Here is a 23,460-nt window from a genome sequence, read left to right as displayed (position 1 = left end):
ATTTGAGGAAATGGAGGTAAACAGGGCTGTGACTTGCTCAGGGTCACACAGTTAGTAAGTGTCTGAGGCTGGACTGGAACTCAGGTCTTCCTAATTAGGCCTGGGCTCTCTGTGCATCTGACTGTCCTGGTACAGTAGGCACTTGAGTGCATTAATGCTTATTAAAATGAACTGGTCCTAGTTTTGTTTCCTCCCAGAAGCCTTTCCTGATCACCAACTACTCACATTTTGATGATGCTTTAAAATTTATGATCCCTGTTTTACGCCATGCCCTCAGTGCACTGGTCAGGAGTCCTGGTTCTGCCACTGATTTGCTGTGTGACTTTGGGCAAGTTACTTCCACTGTCTGGGCCTCTGTTTCCTCTTTAGTGCACTGAGGGGATTGGACTGTATGAGCCATAAAGGCTTTTTCTTATCCTAACATTCTGTGCTTCTGGGAGCATCCTGTACTTGTCATATACATATTGGTATGCTGGTCCTTCCCTAACCAGACAGAGATGTGGATTTTTAGTTCTCTTTTATCTGGCTCAATCGTCTTTGAATCCACTTTAGTGCTCTGTACACAGTGGACACCCAGTGTTTGTTGACTGATTGACTGACTAACTGTACAGTGGAAAGAATCTTGAATTTAGAGTCCTTACTATCTATGTGACCTTGGACAGGTCATTGAATTCTCTGAACCTCAATTTTCTCATCTATATAAATGAGGGGATTGAACTAGATGGTCTAAATTCCAGGTCTAAATCTATGATTCAGTGAGCCAGAAAAGAGGGTTCTATGGAAAGCAGACTTCTTCCCTCTCCTCACCAGTTAGGCCTAGACCCCTTGATGGACCTCGGCACACCTGTCCCTAGCTACACAGGCATGAAGTCCTCTTGGCTATTGTAAGCAAGACTCCTGACAGCTTGAGCTTCCTTTCTGATTTGTAGGTCAAAAATACACTTCCTCAAATGAAGGAAGAAAGAATGTAAGAAAAGAAGGAAAGGAAAGAAAGAACAAAAGAAAGGAATAGAAAGAAAAAAGGAATAAGTAAAAGACAGAAGGAAGAAAGAGGGGAAGGAAGGAAAGGAAAAAAGAAGGATAGAGGAAAGGAGGGAAGAGGAAAAAAAGGAAGGAGAGAGGGAGGGAAGGAAAACAGAAAGAAAAAAAAGAAGGAAGGTGAAAAGATATGCTGTGGAATTATAATGACTAAACAGGACCCCAGAAAAGAGCTGAGAAGATGTACCCCCCTCTCTTCTTTGTAGATGGTAGATGGGATACCTACATACATACCTACAGAGTAATCCTAGAGGGAAGGTTCTAGTAGCCAGGGTGGGAACGACACCTGGAAGGGGGAGTTTAGAAGGAGGAACCTGGGGATTCTGGGAGGGAGAAGAAGGTCAGGTTGGCCCCTGGTAAGAGGACCCTTGGTGTAAAATGCCACCTACATGAATAATTCTCCCATTAAGATCAATAGATAACTAAACAAGGCAAGTATGTGGTGCCAAGCATGGTGTTAAGCTCTTATCATACAAATATAAGACAGCACGATGGCCCTTGCCCAAAGTTGGAAGTGCCCATTCTGGGCAAACAGGAGACAGATAAGAAAAGTTTGAGAAGCCCTCCAGTCCCTGCCTTAAGAGATCCTCTAGTCCATGGGAGATGTAGCATCTCTCATAAAAAGCTATAATAAGACCCAATGAAGATAGACGTGGAAATCTGCCTAGTCTCAACTCTGGAACTCTGAAACAATGGGACTTCCAGAATGACCAGCCCTGGGAGAATAGGAGGAAGGAAAGAAGAAAGGACTGAATGCTCCCTGAAGGGCCAATGGGAAATGACCCATATTGTGATTAACCATTACTAGGGCAAGCATAACTGGAGCATCAGTGTGAAATGCCCAGATGCCCTAGGGGCTGTCCCTTGGTTTGATAGTTAACTTAAGCTGGTAGAGACTGGTCCTGGTTGTTGTTGGTGGGTGTGTGTGTGTGTAGGGGGAGGGTAGGAACCGCTTACATCCACTTTAGCCCATTGGATCCTCACAGAGCAACCTGCCAAGACAGAGGGAATGTCTAGTTAGTCCTATTTTCCTGATGCAAAAACTGAGGCTCTGAAAGGTGACTTGCTTAGCACATGCTAAAGTACCTGACAGATTTAAGTACAGTTCTAGGGCAGAAAGGACCTGGGATGAACCTGGATAAGTTAGGGGATGGAGAAGGCTTGAGAAAGGACCAAAGAATGCTCACTCACCCCCACTGCAGGGGGAGGGTGTTCAATAACAGTGGTTCTAGGGAGTCTGATTCCACCAGTTGCTTTGGTTGCTTGGGCCTTGAGGAACCCCTGGGAGGTGGGGTGCCAGAACTTTCCTCCTACTCTCTCCTCTTTTGGCTGTAATTATAAAATATGCTGGATTGGTGACAAAAATACTGAAGAAAAGAACTGGAAATCTTAATAAATCCTTATTCAATGGAAGTGAACTCCTAGGCTTCTTACTCGGGGGGCTATGACCTTGTAATTAAAAATACTTTCATAACTGCACTTCAGTATAGATTATTTCTTTTCTAATCCTATGTATTTTATTTTATTTAAAAACATTATTCTGAAAAAGGGTCTATAGACTTCACCAGACTTCTGTCCAAAGGGGTCCATGTCACATGAAAAGGTTAGGGACTCTTGAATTCCTGTTCAATCCTCTCATATTATAGATAAGACCTGACTGTGCTATGGAGAAATCAAGAAGCCTTGATTCTACTTATAACTTTCTCTTCCTGGGCCTCAGTTTCCCCATATGTAAAATGAGTGGATTAGAGTAGATGGCCTCCAGAGTTTCTTTGAGGTCCAGATCCTTTCATCCAGGTCTGTCTATATGATCCCTTTTAGCTCTAAGTTCTATTATGAACCTATATAACTTGGGACTAAGCAACTGCCCATTTGGGAATCCTAGGATACCGTGGTGGAGAGAAGTGGTGGGATTTGGCACCATGGGGACTGAGGTTTCAAGATGTAAGCAGACTTGGACAAGCCTCTATAGCATTTCTCACAAGAGGTCATCCTGCTTTCTTTTAAATGCTTAGCATCCTAGGATTCTCCCACTGGAAGCAGCAGTGTGCTGATTAATGTTTAATTAACCAACTGTCTAGAAAAAATATCTATGTGTGCATATACAAATATGCATCATATTTATGTTTGATCTGCTTTAATAACATTTTCTGCATCATGTTCTTAATTCTAGACAACCAAGCCAATAAAAAATCAAGCCCTGATTTGGAACATTTGCCACTTTGGGAGGTTGAAATGGCTCGCAGTCTGTATTTGGCAGCTCCAGCCCACTCCTGGCTGGAATCCCACCTTCCTCATCTACGTGTCAGAAAAGGGAGACTCAAAGAGGGGATATGACCTGCCCAGTCCCTTGCGAATGATCGAGCTGGGACTAAAATGTCTGTTCTCTGACTTGCTTTGTGCAAGATCATGCAGTGAATGAATAATTACAGCTTACATTTATTTAAGGTTTTCAAGGCATTTTCCATACATTATCTCATTTGATCCTCATAAAAACCTGTTAACTATTATCCCCATCTTGCAGCTCAAACAACAAAGGCTCAGAGAGATTAACGGACTCATCCAGGCTGAACTAAGACCAGATTTAAAACTAAGTCTTACTGGCTCCAAGTGCCTGGGCATCCTTCTTCTAATAGCTGACATTTTTATAGCCCTTAAAACAGGGGTTCTTAAATTTTTCTTGTGTATTGGACAATTGGTGAAGCCTATAAATCTCATCTCAGATTTTTTTAATGCATAAAATAAAATACACCGAATTGAAAAGGAAAATAAATTATATTGAAACAGTTATCAAAATATTTTTTAGAAACCAAAAGTTTAATTGAACATAGTAACAGTATTGTTGTACAGATGATGTAAGGATGGCTAGATATTGTAAGGATAGATAAATAGAAAGAGATAAAGATAGGTAAATAGGTAGATAAACAGACCTGTGAAAGACTTAACTACCATGATCAAAACAATGGTCCAAGACAGTCACAAAGGATCTATGATGGGAAATGCCATTCACCTCCAGAGAACTGATGAGTTCTGAGTGCAGATTGAAGCATACTTCTTAAAACTTTTTTTAAGTTTATTTTCTTTTGCAATGTGGCTAATGTGGAAACATGTTTTACATGACCACATCTATTAAAGAAAAAACCCTACAAGTTCATAGACCCAGGTTATAGATCTTTCCCCTAAAGCAATTGACATAGATCACATCATTTTGTCCTCACAAGCAGTTCATGGAGTTGGTCAGGATTTAGAAAGTTGAAGGAAATTAAGTTAAACATAGGGAAAGAGTCAAAACCACACGTGAGCAAAGGCACAGAGATGGGAAATAAAAGGCAGAAAAGGAAGACCAGTTTCACAGGAATGTAGAGTGACTGAAGGTGAGTAATTAATAAGCCTGGAAAGGTCACCTGAAGCTAGATTGTAGAGGACTTCACATGCCAAACAGGGGTTTGTGGTTTTTTTTTTTTTTAACTTATCCTAGAGGCAATGAGGAGCAGGAAAGTGTCACAGTCAAGCTCTGTGTTTCAGGAGTAGTGTTTTGGCAGCTGTGTGGAGTATGTAGAGACCTGAGGCACCAAGCCCAAGTAGGAGACAATTGCCATAGTCAATGAGATGAAGTTGTGGTGTATGTGGGTGGAGAGAAGAGAATGGATGCCAGAGGTGTCCTGTGGAAATAGGATTGACCAACTTTGGCAACAGATGTGATTATTGGGAGTGAGTGAGAGCGACGAATCTAGGGTGACTGAACTTGCAAACCTGGATTGACTGAAAGGATGCTGCTGTCCTCCACAGAAATCAGGAAGTCTGAAAGAGGAGAGGCTTTGGAGGGAAAGAGAATTAGTTCTGATTTGGACATGCTCCAAAAGGTGCCTGTGGGGCATTCGGTTGGAAACGTACCATAAGCAGCTGGTGTTTGGGTCTCAGAAAAGGGGCCAGGACTAAATATATCAGTTGAGATAGAGAGAAATATAGATAGCAAGAGGAATTAGATAGATAGGTAGGTAGATAGAGAGGTTGAAAGAGAGAGAGAGGTAGCTAGAAAGGTACATGGATAAAGATACAGAGAAAGAAAGATATACAGATAGGTAGATATATAGATAGGATCTGAGTAAATCTTGCAGAACTGCTCCTGAAGGAGGTCATGTAGTTTTGAGAAACCTCAGCACATCCGCTGGTCTTTCCATGTGTTACAGTAATTGACCCTGCATTATAACTCCTGATAAACCTTTATCCTAGAATCTGGGGGAAAGCTGTTGTTTCCTTCTCCTCTTTATCTTTACAAGAGATGATTCAGCCTCTTAGTTACACTTGTTTTCTCAAACGATTGTGGTTGCCCACTGAGATATAGTGAGAAAAGCACTGGATTTAAAAGAGGAGCTATTTTTAAAAGACTAATAATAAAAAAAAGAAAAGCATGGGATTTGAGGTCTTGGAAGCCTGAATTTCAATCCGGGGTCTGTGAGGTACTACTTGTTTGACCTTGGGCAAGTCATTAAATTTCTAGGGGTTTCAGATTCTTCTTATGTAAAATCAGGCTGAATAACTTCTGAGGTCCCTTCTCTAGCTTGATGTCCTTCGATCCTATGAACTGCTTGAGGTCAGTGTGCTCTAGGAAAAACCAGAGCTAAACTCCTATCCTTGAATCCAGGCTGGGCCATTGTTTAAAGTTATAGAAAATTCCTCCCTGAAACGTAAGAGCATATTTGAGCAAGGGCATTCACAACAGAGCATCAAGAAGAGACTAATGGGGCAGGTGAAAGGCATTAAGCACACATCACATAAAGATTGGGTGAAGGTGCCAGGAGTTTTCATTCTGGAGAGGAGAAGGTTCAGGGTTAGGTGAAAACATCTGAAAGTGGTCACAAGGAGGAAGGATTAGTCTTGTTCTGTAAGTCCTTGGAAGACTGATCCAGGAGCAGTGGGTAGATGGCAAGAGGAAAAGTTAGATTAGAGAAGACTTTCTAAAAAGTAGAGCCCTCCCCAAATGCACTAGGGTAGTTTGGAGATGGTGCTGGTTTCTGTGTCTTCCAGTAAAGACCTACTCTTTGGCTATGTTGTGGAAACAATTGATTTTCAGGTACAGAATTGGACTAGATAGCAAATAAGATTCCTTCCAGCTCCAAGGTTCTAAGATTCTCTCACCAAAGGAAAGATCTAGAAGCAGGCCATCTAACTCAACTCTTTTCTTTTTACAAACGAAGAAACTGAGGCCCAGAATGCTTAAGTGACTTCCCCAAGGTCACACAGGTAATGAGCATCAAGATGGGATCTGAACCCACCTCCCAGGTCCTAGATGAGCGCCCATTTTTATGAATCTTCTAGTCCAAAGGAATATCAATGGGAGACTGAAAATGGTAGAGGTCTTCAAGACTGTAATCCACTCTCACTGTTTCTGTTAGCCTGCATCCCATGGGTATTCCAGGAGAAGGTAGACCATGTTGGACATGGTCCCTGTGGTCCAGGCATTTTGGCTTTGGGTTGGTCTGTGTATCTGTGGCTGGAGCAATGACGTTGGTCTGGTTAAAGCAGAGGGATGTGAATGGTGTCTGGGGAAGGACAATTGTACCTTCCAGATCAATAGATATGAATGCCAACTGCCTACACCCTGCTTGTTTTGGACTCCTCTGCCCCCTGAATGAGAACACTTGAGGAAGTGGGATATACTGGGACTTGGGTATATAACTATTGACTACAAAGAGTTTATTATGAGTAGAGATTGTTTCATTCATTGCAATCATATTCCCTACTGCCCAGTGCTGTGCCTGGCATACAATAGGTACTTAATAAATGCTTCTTGATTGATTGGTAGAAGATGGTGCAGCTAAGTGGCATGGTAGATAGGGTGCAGGGACCAGAGTTAGGGTAGATCTGAATTCAAATCCTGCCTCAGACACTTGCTAGTTGTGTGACCTTGGACAAGTCATTTCACCCTGTTTGCCTCAGTTTCCTCATCTGTAAAATGAGCGGGAGAAGAAAATGGCAAACCACTCCAGCATCTTGGCCAAGAAGACCCCAAAAGGTCCCAAAGAGTGGAATATGACTGAAATGACCGAACAACTAAAAAAAATCCAACAACAAACCCCTGCAGACTAGTGGTGCTTAGTAAATGCTTATTGACTGACTTACTGAAACCCCTTGCATTCATAGTCTTCCTACCCATTATTTCATCTAGTCCTCATAACTTCCATATTTCTCTCCTATCTTAAAAAAGAGGAAACTGAGATCTCAGACACCCTTGCTAAGGGGGAATGAGTTACTAAATTATAAGAAAGTCTTCTATAAGGCAACTTCATCTATTAAACAATTCTTAAACTAGGGAGTGTGTCTGATAGAGACAGGATATAGGGATGTAGGAAGGAGGGCCCTATCTGGACTCTGAGGGCCTAGGGTTAAATGTGGCCTTGTCTGATAATGTTGTTTTACTGTGGATTAATAATTTCCTTTCTCTGAGTATCCATTTTCCTCTTGCAAAATGAGAGGGGTTGGATTAGCTGGTCTGGAAGGTCCCATTGAGTTTAAATCCCATGAACCTGTTAGGTACTTAGCTGACTGTGACAGTCAGTCACAAGGCACTACGTTACTCTCCTGAGTTGCCAAGAAAATGCAGCTACTGTGGAGACTTCAGAGCCAGTGAGGAGGCTGTTCGTTGCCAGGAGTCAGCCCTGCCCAGGCTGTTTCTATAAAACAATGGCTCTCAAAGTGTGGTTTAGGGACCACTTGGGGTCCCTGAGACTCTTTTAGGGAGTCTGAGAGGTCAAAGCTATTTTTAGAATATGAAGACATTTGAATTTCTAATACAGTAAAAATCGATTGTATGATCCACATAAACAAAAACTCTTTTGGGCAGGGGTTCTCAGTAATTTTTAAGAGAGTAAGAGGTTTGAGAATCATTGCTGTAAAGCATCGTGCTGGGAAATAGGAGGCCTGAGTGTTCTTCCTGTGCCAGCCATCAATGAAATATTCTGTATTAAGGTGACTTGTGTACGTGTCCCAGAGAGAGACAGCTATGGCCTAGTGAATGGAAAACTGGTGTTAACACCAGGAAGGCCAGAGTTTGTTTCCTGTTTCTGACATATCCTGGCTCTGTGACCCTAGGTAAGGAATCAACTAAACCTCTTAATACTTTAGGCACCTCTAAGATGCTGTTTCAGGGAGGGTGCTGACCTGTATCAATGAAGAGACTTTTCTCACCTGGGAATCCCTTTTTTCAAATGAAATCAGAGGTCCAGTGCCCACTTTCTTACTATAATAATAATTACAGCTGATATTTAACAGGGTTTTCAAAGTACATCTAGGTGGTGCAGTGGATAGAGTGCCAGTGCAGGAGGACCTGAGTTCAAATCTCGCCTCAGACACTTGACACTCACTAGCTGTGTGACCTTGGGCAAGTCACTTAACCCCAACTGCCTCATCCTGGGTCATCTCCAGTCATCCTGATGAATATCTGGTCACTGGATTCAGGTGGCTCTGCAGGCGAAGTGAGGCTGGTGACCTGCACAGTCCTCCCTCACTCAAAACAAAGTCAAGTGCAAGTCATGTCATCATTTCTCTGATGGCATGGTCTTCTTTGGCAGCGTTGGACAAATGCACACACACATATATGATTTCATTTGGTCCTTATTCCTATTATACAGATGAGAAAACTAAGTCTGAGAGCATGAACTATATTTTATCTAAACTTTATCTCCTTGTAACTAGCAGGTGCACACAGCAGGTACGTAATAAATATTTAATGAATAAACTCTCATCCACATCCTGCACCTAAACTGAGGCTCTAGGCCTCAGTTTCTCCCCTTCCTTCCATGTGCCCAGGATCTGGAATGCTGCTGTAAACCCTTTGCTTTCCTACCTCCAATCCATTTTTACACAGTTCCCTCTACCTGGAATTTCCTCCCCACACCAACATTCCTACCAGCAGAAATTCTTCAAGGAGAGCCCAGTACAAATAGCTCTTCTTTCATGAAGTGGGAGGAAATATGGCTTAGCAGGAAGATACCAGAGTTTAGCCTTAATAGGCTTCGAGTCCTGTGATTTTTTTTTTAATAAGTAACATCTATTTTTAAAAATTATTTTGTTTTCAGTGTTCTACAATCACTTCCATATATCTTAGGTTTTTTTCCCCTCCATACTTCTCCTTCCCCCCTCCCTCCTCACTCCCTCCCCGAGATGGCATGCAATCTTATATAGGTTCTACACGTATATTCCTATTAAATACATTTTCACCTTAGTCATGTTGGGTGGAAGAATTAAAATGAATGGGAGAAACCATGAAACAAAGCAAAACATAATACAAAAGAAAATGGTCTGTTTCATTCTGCAATCCAGTTCCATAGTTCTTTCTCTGGATGTGGAAGGTGTTTTGCCTCAAAAGTCCATTGAAAATTTTTTAGGTCCTTGCATTGCTACGAAGGACTAAGTCTACCAGAAAAATTCCTTGCATGCTGTGGTGGTTGCTGTGCACAAAGTTCTTCTGGTTCTGTTCCTTTCTCTCAACATCAGATCGTATAAGTCTTTCCAGGCCTCTCTGAAGTCTTCCTGATCATCATTTCTTAGTCCTGTGTGATTTTGAGCAAATCACACGGCCTTTCTGGGCCTTAGTTTCCCATTTTGTAAAATGAGAATGTAAAAGGTCTCATCTAGTGTGAACAGTCTCTGCTTCCCTTATACAATATATAACATATAAATAATTCCCTCACTCTGGATTTCTATAGCATTTACTTGTACCTTTATGGTGCTTATCATAAGTGGCTTAATATTAAAATTGTTTATAAACATGATGGTGCAGCTAGGTGCAACAGTAGATAGAGTGCTGGGACTGGAATTAGGGTAGATCTGAGTTTAAACCCTGCCTCAGACACTTGCTAGTTGTGTGACCCTCGACAAGTCACTTAACCCTGTTTGCCTCAGTTTCCTCATCTGTAAAATGAGCTGGAGATGGAAATGGCAAACCACTCTGATATCTCTTCCAAGAAAACCCCAAAAGGTCACAAAGAGTGGGATATGACTGAAATGACTGAGCAGCAACTAAAAAAAATCCAACAAAAACTTGCCTTATCTCCCCTACAGACATGTGGTGCTTAGTAAATGCTTATTGACTGACTTACTGACAGCTGGACCTAAGTTTCCACCATTCTGATTTTCACCTTACATATAGTTTATATTAAAAAAATAACCCCTTGTATGCATAGTCTTCCTACCCATTATATTTCATTCAGTCCTCATAAACCTCCATATTTTTCTCCTACTTTATAAAAAGGGAAAACAGGTTCAGAGTGGCTTACCCAGTGGTCCAGGCAGAACTTGAACCCAGATCTCCTGACTTAGGACACCAATCACACTACTTCTTGAATGGCTGAATGTGAGAATGGATAAACTCCGTGTCCAGGGAGGCCCAGATTTGATCATGGATCCACTCACTCTGTCATAATTGCCTCCCTGGGATCATTACCCTATGTGTCAGCACACTGTCTGCCCACCCCTCTCCAAGAGTGTGTCTTAACCCGTCCTCCAGCATTCCTGAGTGTGTGTACTACACTAATGCCCAATGTTCTCTTCCTCCCCCACTTTTGCTTTATGTTTATTTACTACCTGTAGTTTCTTTCTAAGTAGAACACAAACCACTTGAGGCCAGAGGCTATTTCTCAGTTTTGTCTTTGTATCCCTGGTACCTAGCAGAGTGCCTCCTTTCACCTAAAAACAAGATATGTTGGAATGAAGAATAAATGACTATGTGACTAGGCTTAGGGAAAGAAGAGTCTAGGGGATCCAAGGAGGGAAGGAGAAAGACCACATTTGGGGAATGGTAGATGATCCTTCCTCATGGGCAGGATCTAGGAGGGAATCATCACTACTGGATGTTGGGGGAAAGGAAGGAGTTGTGGTTGTGGTTTGGCTTATCTGATTAACAGATAAGTTTCCTTCTCTGTTTAATGGAATATAACATCCTGCCTGGCACAATCCACAGGACTGTTGTAGAGAAAGAGCACAATACAGAAGTAGGGTCTGTGAAGGCAAGAAAGATCAAAACCTTCAACCTCTGTTTTATGCTATAGACTGAAGCATTTAGAGACATTTTTTTTGTCCAGGATGTAACTCCCTTGATTTTAGAGGAAATCAGACTCAGCCTCCATTGGGTTTTAGATCTTGTCAGAAATTGGACACTTGTGGCACCCTATTCCTGAGGAGGTTGTGGGAGAATTGTTGTCTTCTTCTTTGCTAAAAGGAGACTAATGCCACTAATGAGTATTCTAAGGCATCCCTTGAAAGCAGAGGGACTGATGTTCCCAGGGTGAGTAGGACAGGAGCCTGCCCTTATCTGTCTTTGAGTGGTTGGGGGAGGAGGAAGCAGAGGCATTAGTGTCAGGACACTCTGTCCCATAACCGGCCTCCCCAGGTTGCTCAGCCAGCTCTGAGAAGGCATATACCCCACCCTGCCCCCACTGCCAAGATTCCCCAAAGCCCAAGAAACAGGTTTCCTTGGGCTATGTTGATTCTTTCATCTTCATTTCCTGCTGTCCCTCACTCTACCTTGGAGGTCCTTGTCCTGAGCTCCTGTATTCCCAGTTCTTGGAGGGGAAGACCAGAGTTAGGATATTCTCATCTCTTAGTATTTCTCTGCTTCAGGGTGCCTGCTATCTGTTAACCACATCAGTCAGCCTAAAGACTCTCCCTTCTTTGTACCTTCCAGACTGACCAGACTCTGTCTGATTTTGGGAGGCTCAGGGGTCCTAGGTCAGGTCTCTTAGGGATACACCAACCTTAGCTGTCAGCCAAGGCATCAGAATCTCATTACAAAAGCCAACCTTCAATTTTCATTTTCTTTATACTTTGAGAACTTCTGGGCAAGAGGAGAAAGGAGACCATGTTACCCCACTCCCACCCCGACTCTCAACCCCATAAAAGAATGAAGACTAACAGCTCTCACGGGACTGGATAATCCTTCTCAAAGCAAGAGCAAGTTGGGCTGTGTGCAGGGTCAGAGGGGAGAACACTAGCTCTGGAGTCAGAAAACCTGGGGTCAAATCCTGCTTCCCCTGCTACTACAAGTAGAACTTTAGGCAAGTACTTGGAATTGGGAAGACCTCAGTTTAAATCCTGTCTCAGACACTTACTAGATGTGTGGTCCTTGGAAACTCACTTAAACTCTCTACTGTCATTTTTTAAAAATGAAGGGGTTGAATTTGAGTGCCTTTGAGGCTCCTTCCAGCTCTAAATCTATGGTCCTCAGTTTCCTCATCTGTAAAATGACGGGGTGGCTTTTGAAGTCTCTTCCAACAATAGATCTACGATTTTTCTCCATCCTCCTACACACACACACACACACACACACACACACACACACACACACACACACACACGCACACACACACCAGGTGATTCCTGCAGTTTGTGTGTGTCTGGGGCCAAGACTGAGAAAAGAGGAGCCAATTCAGGAGAGACAGCAACCTGAGGTATTCCCTTCTTCAGACAGCTGGGGAAAAGTGCACTAATCCATGTCTTCTGCATCTGCCCCCTACAGCTGATCTCCCCCAGACTTCCCCAAACTCTCTCAGCCCCACTTTCAGAAACCAAAAAACATTTTACCTTGCCTGGGACCACCAGGGGCAGGGGCAGCAGCAAGATTGGAAACAGGACAGACATCAGATACTTCCGATAAGCCCATAGGACCTGCCCCACGTTTGCCATGGTGGTGGAGGGAGCTGGCCGGTGCTGAACAGGAGTCCACTGGCCTGGGGAAGGATTATATAAAGCCAGTCAAGTGTTAACCATTGACCATGGCAAACCCGGTGTTGTTTTTGGAATCCTGAAGGTGAGAGAACTTGTACTCTGGGCAGGATCACCTGGAGTGAGGGAGGAGCAGACTGAGAGGAGGTGGGAGTGACCAGGAAGACTTTGTAAAGAGAGGTGGAGAAAAAAAAAGAAAGGAAGCTTTTATATTCTCTTAAGGAGATGAGGTGGGGTTAACTCCTTGTGTACTTCTCGAATTTGGGCTTCCTTGTTGGTTAAAGGTATTTTCCTTGGCTAAAGGAGAACAAATAGGAACTTCCCATCTCCAGCCCACTCGATAGCAGCCCTCCATTCAATTCAGTGCAGCTAGCAGTTATGAAGTGCCTACTATGTGCCAGGCACCGGGTTAGGCATTGGGGGTCAGGGATTGTTTTGTGTTTGTCCTTCGTTGCCGAAGAAGACCATGCCATCAGATGACATGACTTGCACTTGACTTTGTTTTGAGTGAGGGAGGGCTGTGCAGGTCACCAGTCTCACTTCTCCTCCAGAGCCATCTGATATTCCTCAGGATGACTGGAGATGACCCAGGATGCACTGGGAGACCTTGGCCCCTTTAGGCCAAGGTCTTTGCAGGTACTCACTTAGGGTGAGGCAATGCCCTTTCATTGAATAGGACTGTTTAAGAGGTAGCTAGGGCATGGCCCCTTTAATGAGGCCAAGAAAAAGAAACATCAGGAGGGGAGGGAAACAGTAACAGTTACTTTTGATAATCACTGTAAAGCCAGGGGGGTCCAGAGGAGCCCTTAGGCAGGGGCCCATTGTCTTTCCAGCTTCAGAGTTCAGTAGGTTTAAGGTTTTGGGAGAGAGGAAGAGAGGAGGGGAGTAGAAGGGAGGGGAGGCAAGGGGAGGGAGGGCCAGGGGAGGAACTAGCCAGTAAAACCCAGTCAACTGGGCATCTTTTGGTCATCCAAATTTACCTTTCTTTGAAGAGGAGAAGGAAGGGGAGGGAGGCAGAGAGGAGAGGAGCTGAGTTATCTCACTGGCTAGATCCTCTCCTCTCCTCTCCTCTGCTTGGTTCTGATCTCATTTGTTCAAAAGCAAAATAATCCCTCTGTTCTAGGAGCTTACAGTCTAACAAGGGAAATGATGCATTTTGTTTGTCCTTTGTTCTGGAAGAGGATCATGACATCAGGGAGGGGACACCATGACTTGCAGGTGAATTGGATTTAAGTGAGGCAGGGCTGTGCTAAGTCACCAGCCTCACTTTGTCCTCCAGAGCAATCTGGGTCTGGTGGGGAGATATAGATCCGGACAACTGGAGATGGCCCACGATGCAGTCGGAGACCTTGGCCTTTTTAAGCTAAGGTCTTTAACAGGTTTCAGTTTGACTGAGGTAATGCCCATTCAGCGATTAAGGCTATGTAAGAAATAAGACAGAAAACAGCCTCTTCACCTATTTTAAAAAATTAATCTGAGAGGAAAGCTCCTCGGGGGTTTCTGGCCAAAACAGAAAAAAATGCTATTTACATTCATTCTGAGACAATCAGGGGCCAAACGATGACCAAGTGGGGCTTGGACTGGGACCTTATTGTTGGCCAATCAATGAAAAGGATTTTGGGTTAAGGTTGATCTCTAAGTAAGAAAGGGAGAAAAAAAAGATTTCAGAGATTAAAATTTACATTCCCTTTGGGCAAAGCACTGGAAGGTAAAGGAGAGAAACAGAGAGAGGCAGAGACAGAGAGAAAGAGACAGAGAGAGAGAGAGACAGAGAAGGAAAGAGACAGAGAGAGAGAGGGAGGGGGAGAGAGAGAGAGAGAGAGAGAGAGAGAGAGAGAGAGAGAGAGAGAGAGAGAGAGAGAGAGAGAGAGAGATATTGAACCACGTTGCCCAACTGGTTAGTTCCAGTTTGGTCCCCAGTGGGCAGCTCCTTTTCTACTCATAGAAGTGGTTGTTTGTCCTTTGTTATTGAAGAAGACCATGACATCAGAGAGGTGATACCATAAATCAAACACTTTGTGGATTAGAAATTATTATTATCTATGTATTTATGTATCTATATATTATTATTAATGAATAAATACATATAACCATACATGGATGAATAAAGAAATTAAATACATTAGAAAGAGTGTTGACTCTGGAATCAGAAATTATTGTTCAGTTGTTTTTCAGTTGTGTTTGACTCTTCGTGTTCTCATTTGAGGTTTTCTTGGCAAAGATACTGGAGTGGTTTGATATTTCCTTCTCCAGCTCATTTGACAGATGAGGAAATTGAGGCAAACAAGGTAAAATGACTTGCCCAGGGTCACACAGCTAGTAAGTGTCTGAGGTTAGAATTGAACTCAGGAAGATGAGTCTTCCTGACTCCAGGCTATCCACTTTACCTAGATGCCCAGAGTCAGAGAATATGGGTTCAAATCCCCACTCATATGCTGACTGCCAATTCATTTGTCAGGGCCTCAGTTTCTTCAGATGTTCCATGTTCCAAACATAGTTTAAGTTTGGAAAATGAGTAGGACAAGTCTGCATATTGTCACCTTATTTATTTAATTTATATGCTGAGTATAACATGAGAAATGCCAGGCTGGGTGAATCAAAAACTGGAATTAAGGTTGCCAGGAGAAATATCAACAATATAAGATATGCATATGACAAAAAATGAAGATGAATTAAGAAGCCTCTTGATGTGAGTGAAAGAAGACAGTGTAAAAGCTGCCTTGAGGCTTAATATCCCAAAAACTAAGATCTTCGCAACTGGTCCCATCAACTTCCTGGCAAATAGAGGGAGAAGAAAAAGAAGCAGCACCAGAGGTTATACTCTTGGGCTCAAAGATCACTGTAGGTGCAACTGTGAAATTAAAGGTGTTTGCTCCTTGGAAGGAAAGCTTTGGCAAATCTGGACAGTGGACTAAAAAGCAGAGACATCACCTTATTGATAGAAGTCTGTATAGTCAAAACAGTAGTAAAGAATGGCTGTGAGATTTGGAAAACAAGGAAAACTGAGTGAACAGAATCAATGTTTTCGAATTGTGGTGCTGAGAAAGACTTAAATTTTTTTATTTTTTGTTTATTATTATTATTATTTTAAAAATTTATTTATTTTTAGATTACGACATTCATTTCCACAAAATTTTGAGTTCCAATTTTTCTCCCCATCTCTCTCCTCCCCCCACCCCATAGCACCTTGCATTCTGATTACCCCTTCCCTCAACATGCCCTCCCTTCTATTACATCCCACCCTTCCCTTATCCCCATCTTCTCTCTTTTCTTGTAGGGCAAGATGGATTTCTATGCCTCATTACCTGTATTTCTTATTTCCCAGTTATATACAATAACAATTCTCAACATTCTTTTCTAATACTTTGAATTCCAACTTCTCTCCCTTCCTCCCTTCCCACCCATCCCCACTGAGAAGGCAAGCAATGTAATACAGGCTATATATGTGTCATTTTGCAAAAGACTTCCATGATAGTCATGTTATGTAAGACTAGCTATATTTCCCTCCATCCTATCCTTTCCCCCTTTATTCTGTTCTCTCATTTGACCTTGTCCCTCCCCCAAAATGTTTACTTCTAGTTACTCCCTCCTCCCATTTGCCTTCCCTTCTATCATCCCCCTTACCCCACTTGTCCCTGTCTCCCCTACTTTCCTGTAGTGTAAGATAGAATTTTCTTATCAAATTTAGTGAGCTTGTTATTCCTTCCTTAAGCTATATGTGAAGAGAGTAAGCTTCACTTTTTCCCTATCACCTCCTCCCTTTTCTCCTACATTGAAAAAGATTTTTCTTATCTCTTTTATAAGTGATAATTTGCCCCATTCCATTTCTCCTTTTCTCCTCCCAATATATTCCTCTCTCACCCCTTAATTTTATTTTTTTTATAGAAATCATCCCTTATTGTAGAAAACTGGGAAAGAACTTTTACAACTAATGTTTGTGATAAAGGCCTCATTTCTAGAATACGTAGAGAACTGAGTCAAATATACAAATATACAAGTCATTCCCCAATTGATAAATGGTCAAATGATGCAAATCAAAACAACTCTGAGGTACCACATCACTCCTATCAGATTGGCAAACATGACAGAACAGGAAGATGATAAATGTTAGGGAGGATGTGGGAGAGTCAGAACACTAATACATTTTTGGTGGAGTTGTGAGCTGATCCAACCATTCTGGAGGGCTATTTGGAACTATGCCCAAAGGCAAAAATATTCATACCCTTTGACCCAGCAATATCATTTCTAGGACAGTATCCCCAAAAGATCATAAAAATGGGAAAGGGTCACACATGTACAAAAATATTTATAGCAGCACTCTTTGTGGTGGCCAAAAACTGGAAATCAGAGGGATGCTCATCAATTGGGGAATGGCTGAATAAATTATAGTATATGAATGTAATGGAATACTATTTTGCCATAAGAAACGATGAACAGGAAGACTTTAGAGAAGGCTGGAAAGACTTATATGATCTGATGCTGAGTGAAGGGAGCAGAGCTAGGAGAACCTTGTGCACAGCAATGACCACAGTGTGCAAGAGCTTTTTTTGGTAGACTTGGAACTTCGCAGCAATGCAAGGACTTAAAAAATTTCCCAATGTTCTTTTAAGGCAAAATGCCTTCAACATCCAGAGAAAGAACTATGGAATTCAATTGCAGAATATAGCAGATCATTTTTTGTGTGTGTGTATTACATTTTGGTTTGTTATATGATTTCTCCCATTTATTATAATTTATCTACACAGCATGACTATAGTGAAAATGTATTTAGTAGGAATGTATGTGTAGAACCTATATATAAAATTGTATGCCATCTTGGGGAGGGAGGGAGAGGGAGGGGAAAAAAATCTAAGTTATATGGTAGTGACTGTAGAACACTGAAAATAAATAAAATTAATGTAAAAAAAAAAGATATCATCCCTTCTGATTCAACTCAACCTGTGGCTCTCTGTCTATATGTGTGTGTGTGTGTGTGTGTGTGTGTGTATGTGTGCGTGCATGTATGTATAATCCCTTCACCTACCCAAATACTGAGAAAAGTCTCAAGAGTTACAAATATTATTCTTCCATGTAGGAATGTAAACAGTTCAACTTTAATAAATCCCTTACGATTTCTTTTTCCTGTTTACCTTTTCATGCTTCTCTTGATTTTTGTGTTTGAAAGAAAAATTTCTTCGGTGCTTATGGGTTGAGGGATCTGAGACCCTCCCTGCTGGGGATTCTGCCCCAAAGGCTTGTTCTGGTCCTATTCCTCTGGGTGCTGGTGCCGCGTAGCCAGAGCTGGGCTCTGCTTCGCTCAGCATCTGGTGGGATAGATCTTTCCTGTCAGCCTTCCAAGTTACCTTTGGCTGGAAGTCTCTTTCACTCTGTCTTTCTGTGGCCTCTGCTGCTCTAGAATTTGTTGAGAGTCATTTTTTACAGGTATTTTATGGGCTGTGGGGGAAGAGCTATACTATGTGTGTCTTTCTACTCTGTCATTTTGGCTTCGCCCCCTAGAATTTTTTTTAAAAATTCACTTTAAACTTAAATGCAAAACAAGAAAAAAAAGAACATTTTTAGATATGCAGCAGACCATTAAAGGAGGATTCAATATAAAACAACAAATTTCCATTTCAAACTTTATTTTTTTTGAAAAAAATAATATAAGTACTACATATTGTTTTCAAAGCTACCTAGCTTTTCTGTGTTTCCAGGTTTTCTTCTCTGTTGTGTACTTTTTCTCCCCTCTCCCCTATAGAAGACACAATATATTTAGACACAAATATGTATATGTACCTATATACACACATACACATGTAACACAACACACATATACATGTATGTAAGACCATGATATACATATTTCTATTTGTCAGTTCTTTTTCTGGAGGTGAATGGCATCTTCCTTCATAGTTCCAAGCCTTCCCATGTTTTTTCTAAAATCAATCAGCTCATCATTTCTTATATCACAGTAATATTCCTTCATAATCATATTAACACAACTTGTTTAGCTATTCCCCAATTGAAGGGTATCTATGATTTTAGTCAATCTAATAGGTGTAAGATGATATCTCAAAGTTGTTTTAATTTGCATTTCTTTAGTCAATAATGATTTAGAGCATTTGATTTTATATATGTGTATGCACACATGCACATGCACACATATGTATATATTTTATTTCTTCACTGAAAAACTGCCTGTTCCTTTCCTTTGACCATTTGTCAATTGGGGAATAATTCATATTTTTATAAATTTGACAAAGTTCTTTATATATTTTTGAAATAAGACCTTCATTTGAGAAACTTCCTATGAAAGTTTTCCCTCAATTTTGTGTTTTCTTGAATATATTAATTTTATTTGTACAAGAACTTTTTAATTTAATGTAATTGAAATTATCCAATTTACCCTTCACAATACCATCTCTTGTTTCTTCATAAATTGTTCTTCTGTCCATGAGTCTGATAGGTAATATGCTCCATGTTCTTCTAATTTTCTTGTTTAATCTCCCTTTATATTTAGTTTATGCATCCATTTTAACCTTATCTTGGGTACAAGTTTCAAGATAGTGGTCTATGTACAATTTTTGCCAGACTGCTTTCCAGATTTCCCTATAATTTTTTTTTTTTTTTTTACCAAATAATGAATTCTTATCCCCAAAACTTAAATCTTTCTATTTGTCAGACACTAGGGTACCATAACCATTTACTACTGTAAATGGTTCTGTTCCATTGATCTACCTTTCTATTTCTTAGCCAGTACCAGAGAGTTTTGATATTTACTGCCTTATAAGGTAGTTTAAGGTCTGATACTGCTGAACCTACTTCCTTTACATTTTTTTCCCATTAGTTTCTTTGAAATTCTTGATCTTTTATTCCTCCAAATTAATCTTATTTGTATGTTGTCTAACCCAATATTTTTTTTAGTAATTTAATTGGGATGATAATGAATAAATAGATTAGTTAGATGATGAGATGAGGAGGGAGAGCATTCCAGGCATGGGGAACATGTTGTATATGCCTGATTTTTTTCTTCCCTGTTAAAATTCAAGCTTCTTATGGGCAGGGTCTCTTTTGGCTTTTTTTATTTCGCTAGGCCTTAACTCAGGAAGCTGGATGGATAGAGCTCTGGGCCTGGAGTAAAGAAGACCTGAATATAAATCTGCCCTCAGACACCTTACTACCTGTGTGACCCTAGGCAAGTCACTTCACCCTTTTTGCCTCAGTTTCCTCATATGTAAAATGAGCTGGAGAAGGAAATGGCAAAGTACTTCTGTACCTTTGCCAAGAAGAGTTAGACACAAGTGAACACCAGCAAAAAGGAATCAACTGAATTCAGTGTTTGTTAAGCACACGCTGTAAGTGTGAGTTTGAAGAAATGAAATGGCTCCTGCCTTCAGCAACCTTACCTGGGGTAAGCACTTGCTACACACATTCTAATGTACATGGATGAATAAACTCAAAATAATTAGAGGAGAGAGAGAGCAGGAGCAACCAGAGTTGAGGGGGTAGCATTGGAGCCAGGTTGAGGATTCTAAGAAGCAAGGAGGAAACAGCATGTATTCACTGAAGTACATACAAACCACAAACAAAGCACATACAAGGAACTTTGAGGGGCAGTCATTAGAAGCTGGGGTGACTGGGCAAGTCCTTCTTACAAACATGCCATTGAACTGAGCATTAAAAGAGTTAGGATTTCCAAAAGGCAGGGGTGAGGAGGGAGGGCCCACCAGGACCTCCTTTGTCCGTACAAAGGCATGGAGTTAGGAGATGAGAAACTCTCCAAACCAACAGGGAATTCCCCCAAAGTCTCTAGGGAAGCAAATGAGAAATCAGGGGCATGTTAAGGAGCCTTCTTCCACCCCACCCTTTCCTGAATATCTATAGTTTTCCAAATCTTTCTCTCCACATGTTTAGAGCCTGGCTAGGAGGGAGTCTGAAACGAAGAATGTCTCTCTTGAAAAAGGAATGAAGAACCTCCCTCCTCTTAAGAGCTCCTGTATCAACTCTTCTCCCAAAGACACTCAACCTTGAGTCAATATTCTCTCCACCAATACAGGGGAACAGCATGCAGATTTCCCCAGGTTGGTCCACATTTTGGATTATACCTGTTTGTTCCTGGGTAGGAATTGCTCTGAGTTTCCTCACTCCAAGATATTAATCAACCACCACCTGGAGGAGGGGAGGGGAGGAGAGGAAGTAACTGAATACAAAGGGTTCCAACTGAGGTTTACTGTTCCAAAGGGGGCCATCTCCAGTCATCCTGGTCCACATCTGGCCACCGGACCCAGATGGCTCTGCAGGAGAAAGTGAGGCTGGTGACTTTGCACAGCCCTGCCTCACTTAAATCTAATTCATGTTCAAGTCATGGCATCACATTCCTGGTGTCATGGTCCTCTCTGAGGATTCTCTTCGAGTATGAAGGGCAAACAACTGTTTCAAAATTGTGGGGCATCCTAGAATGCTGATAAGAGCCTCACTCCCAAAGGGGGGATTAAAGCAGCTTGGTTTAGTACTAGGGCAGTTGATCTGGAACCAGGAAGACCTGGCTTCAGATTCTGCCTCATATACCTTCTAGCGGTGTGACCCTGGACAGGTCACTTTAGCACTTTGTACCTCAGTTTCCTTATGTATAAAATCAGGAGATTTAACATAGTGGCTTCTGAGGTCCACCCCAACTCAAAGTCTAAGATCCTATGATATTCTGTGTGATACCTTTGATAGCAGAGCCTGTAACTCTGAGATGACTTGATCTAACTACCCAAGTTTTAGATTTGGAGTTAAGGCCTTGGGTTTGAATCTTTTCAAGGAACTACTTACTACTTCAGATAGAAGGATTGCTGGTCATGTAGGCTCTATGGGCTTCAAGTTGCCTCATGTGCAATTTTTTTAAACAAATGAAGTTTAGAAAAAAATTATTGTTATCTTTGGTTTTTATGTCACCTTGATTTCCTTATGTATTCCTCCCTGATCTAGAAAGACATTCCTAAAACAAAAAATGAAATAAAAATGATAAAAAAGCAGGCAACCAGCTAGAATCATCTAAAGTTTTAGGGTTCACAAATCACTTTATATGTATTATTTCATTTGCTCCTCACAACAACTCTCTCTTTGGGGGTAGGTGCAATTATTCTCCTCATTTTTACAGAAGAGGAAATAAGTTGAAAAAGATTAAGTAACTTGATTGGAGTCACATGGCTAGTAAGTATATGAGACAGGATCTGAAGCTAGGTCTTCATGATTATAAATCTAGAGAAAAGAAAAGCAGAAAAAAGAAAGGAAGAAAGAAAAGAAAGAAGGAAAAAGCAGGAAATCAAGAAAAGAAAAAAGGAAGAAAAGAAAGAGAAAAAAGAAGGAAGAAAAGAAAGAATAAAAAAGAAGGGAAAAGAAAGGAAAAGAAGGAAGGAAGAAAGAAAAGAAAGAAAAAGAAAGAACTAAGGAAGGAAGGACAGGAAGGCAAAAGAAAGAGGAGAAATGAAGAGAGGAAGAAAGGAAAGGAAGAAAAGAAGAAGGAAGAAATAAGATGAAGAAAGAAAAGAAAGAAGGAAGAAAGAACCTTTAGTAAAACAAATCTATACCTCAAGCAAGACCATAGTATTTCACCTTTATAGTTCTCTACTTCTGCAAAGAAGGAGACTCAATCTTGCGTAGGCATGCCTTGGAGAAATTGTAAGTTTAGTTCCAGAATGCCACAATAAAGTGAACGTCTGGAGAGAGTTGGTCACGCTAATTTTTTGGTTTCCCAGTGCATTCAAAAGTTCTGTTATACTATACTGCAGTTTATTAAGTCTTCAATAATATTATGTCTAAAAAAACCAATGTACATATCCTAACTAAAAATATTATATTGCTAAAAAATGCTATCTATCACCTGAGCTTTTAGTAAGGCTTTAGATGGTGGAGGGTCTTGCTTCCATGTCCATGACTGCTGACTGATCAGGGTGATGGTTGCTGAATGTTGGGACATTTGTGCCAATTTCTTAAAATAATACAGTGAAGTTTGCTGCATCGATTGACTCTTCCTTTCACAAAAGATATCTCTGTAGCACTAGATGCTAGTTTAATAGCATTTTGCCCACAGTAGAACTTTCAAAATTGGGGTCAATCCTCTCAAGCCCTGCTGCTGCTTGATCAACTAAGTTTATGTAATATTCTTCAGTATTGTTGTGTCTCAGGGAATAGGGAGGCCAGAAGACAGGGGGAGAGATGGGAGGACAGTAGATAGTTGGAGCAGTCAGAACACACACATCTATTGATTACGTTTGCCATCTGATATGGGTACAGTATGCTACAATTGTAACATAAATGATCACTGATCACATATCACTATAAGCGATATAATAATAATGAAAAAGTTTGAAATATTGAGAGAATAGCCAAAGTGTGACACACAGACATGATGTGAGCACATGTTGTTGGAAAAATGGCACTGATAGACTTGCTCGACGCAGAGTTGTCATAAACCTTCAATTTGAAAAAAAACAAAATAAAACAAAAAAATCTGCAACAAACCCAAATAATATCTGCACAGTGCAATAAAATGAGTTATGCCTGTATCTTTTCTTCATGCATAATTTGAGGAGGTGGGACAAGTTGACATATGGTCTCTTTGAGGCCCAAGTCTACAATCTGGTCGTTAAAAACAAATGAGTAATTTCCCAAATCAAATTGAAAAGGGCCCATTTTCTGGGTCTAGAGGAGCCAAATATCATACTCCATGTATAA

General features: G+C 41.1%; 1 protein-coding gene across 5 annotated transcripts in view; it reads right to left on the bottom strand.

Annotated features, from left to right (window-relative positions):
• The window catches only part of SLC13A2 (solute carrier family 13 member 2), a 45,661-nt gene extending 32,746 nt beyond the window's left edge, over positions 1-12,915 (bottom strand). For 3 of the 5 annotated variants that reach the window (XM_072639766.1, XM_072639767.1, XM_072639769.1), the window contains exon 1: positions 12,619-12,914. In XM_072639766.1, the coding sequence (XP_072495867.1) occupies positions 12,619-12,720 (102 nt within the window). In that variant the 5' untranslated portion in view covers positions 12,721-12,914. Of the gene's footprint in view, positions 1-12,618 lie in introns of all 5 variants that reach the window. The other 2 variants (XM_072639768.1, XM_072639770.1) reach the window with 1 other exon arrangement.
• Between the last annotated feature and the right edge of the window lie 10,545 nt (positions 12,916-23,460).

Source organism: Notamacropus eugenii, chromosome 2, assembly GCF_028372415.1.
Source record: "Notamacropus eugenii isolate mMacEug1 chromosome 2, mMacEug1.pri_v2, whole genome shotgun sequence".
NCBI classification, from domain to species: Eukaryota; Metazoa; Chordata; class Mammalia; order Diprotodontia; family Macropodidae; genus Notamacropus; species Notamacropus eugenii.
The sequence above is the reverse complement of the archived record's forward strand: the minus strand, read 5'-3'. Positions and strand labels throughout refer to the sequence as shown.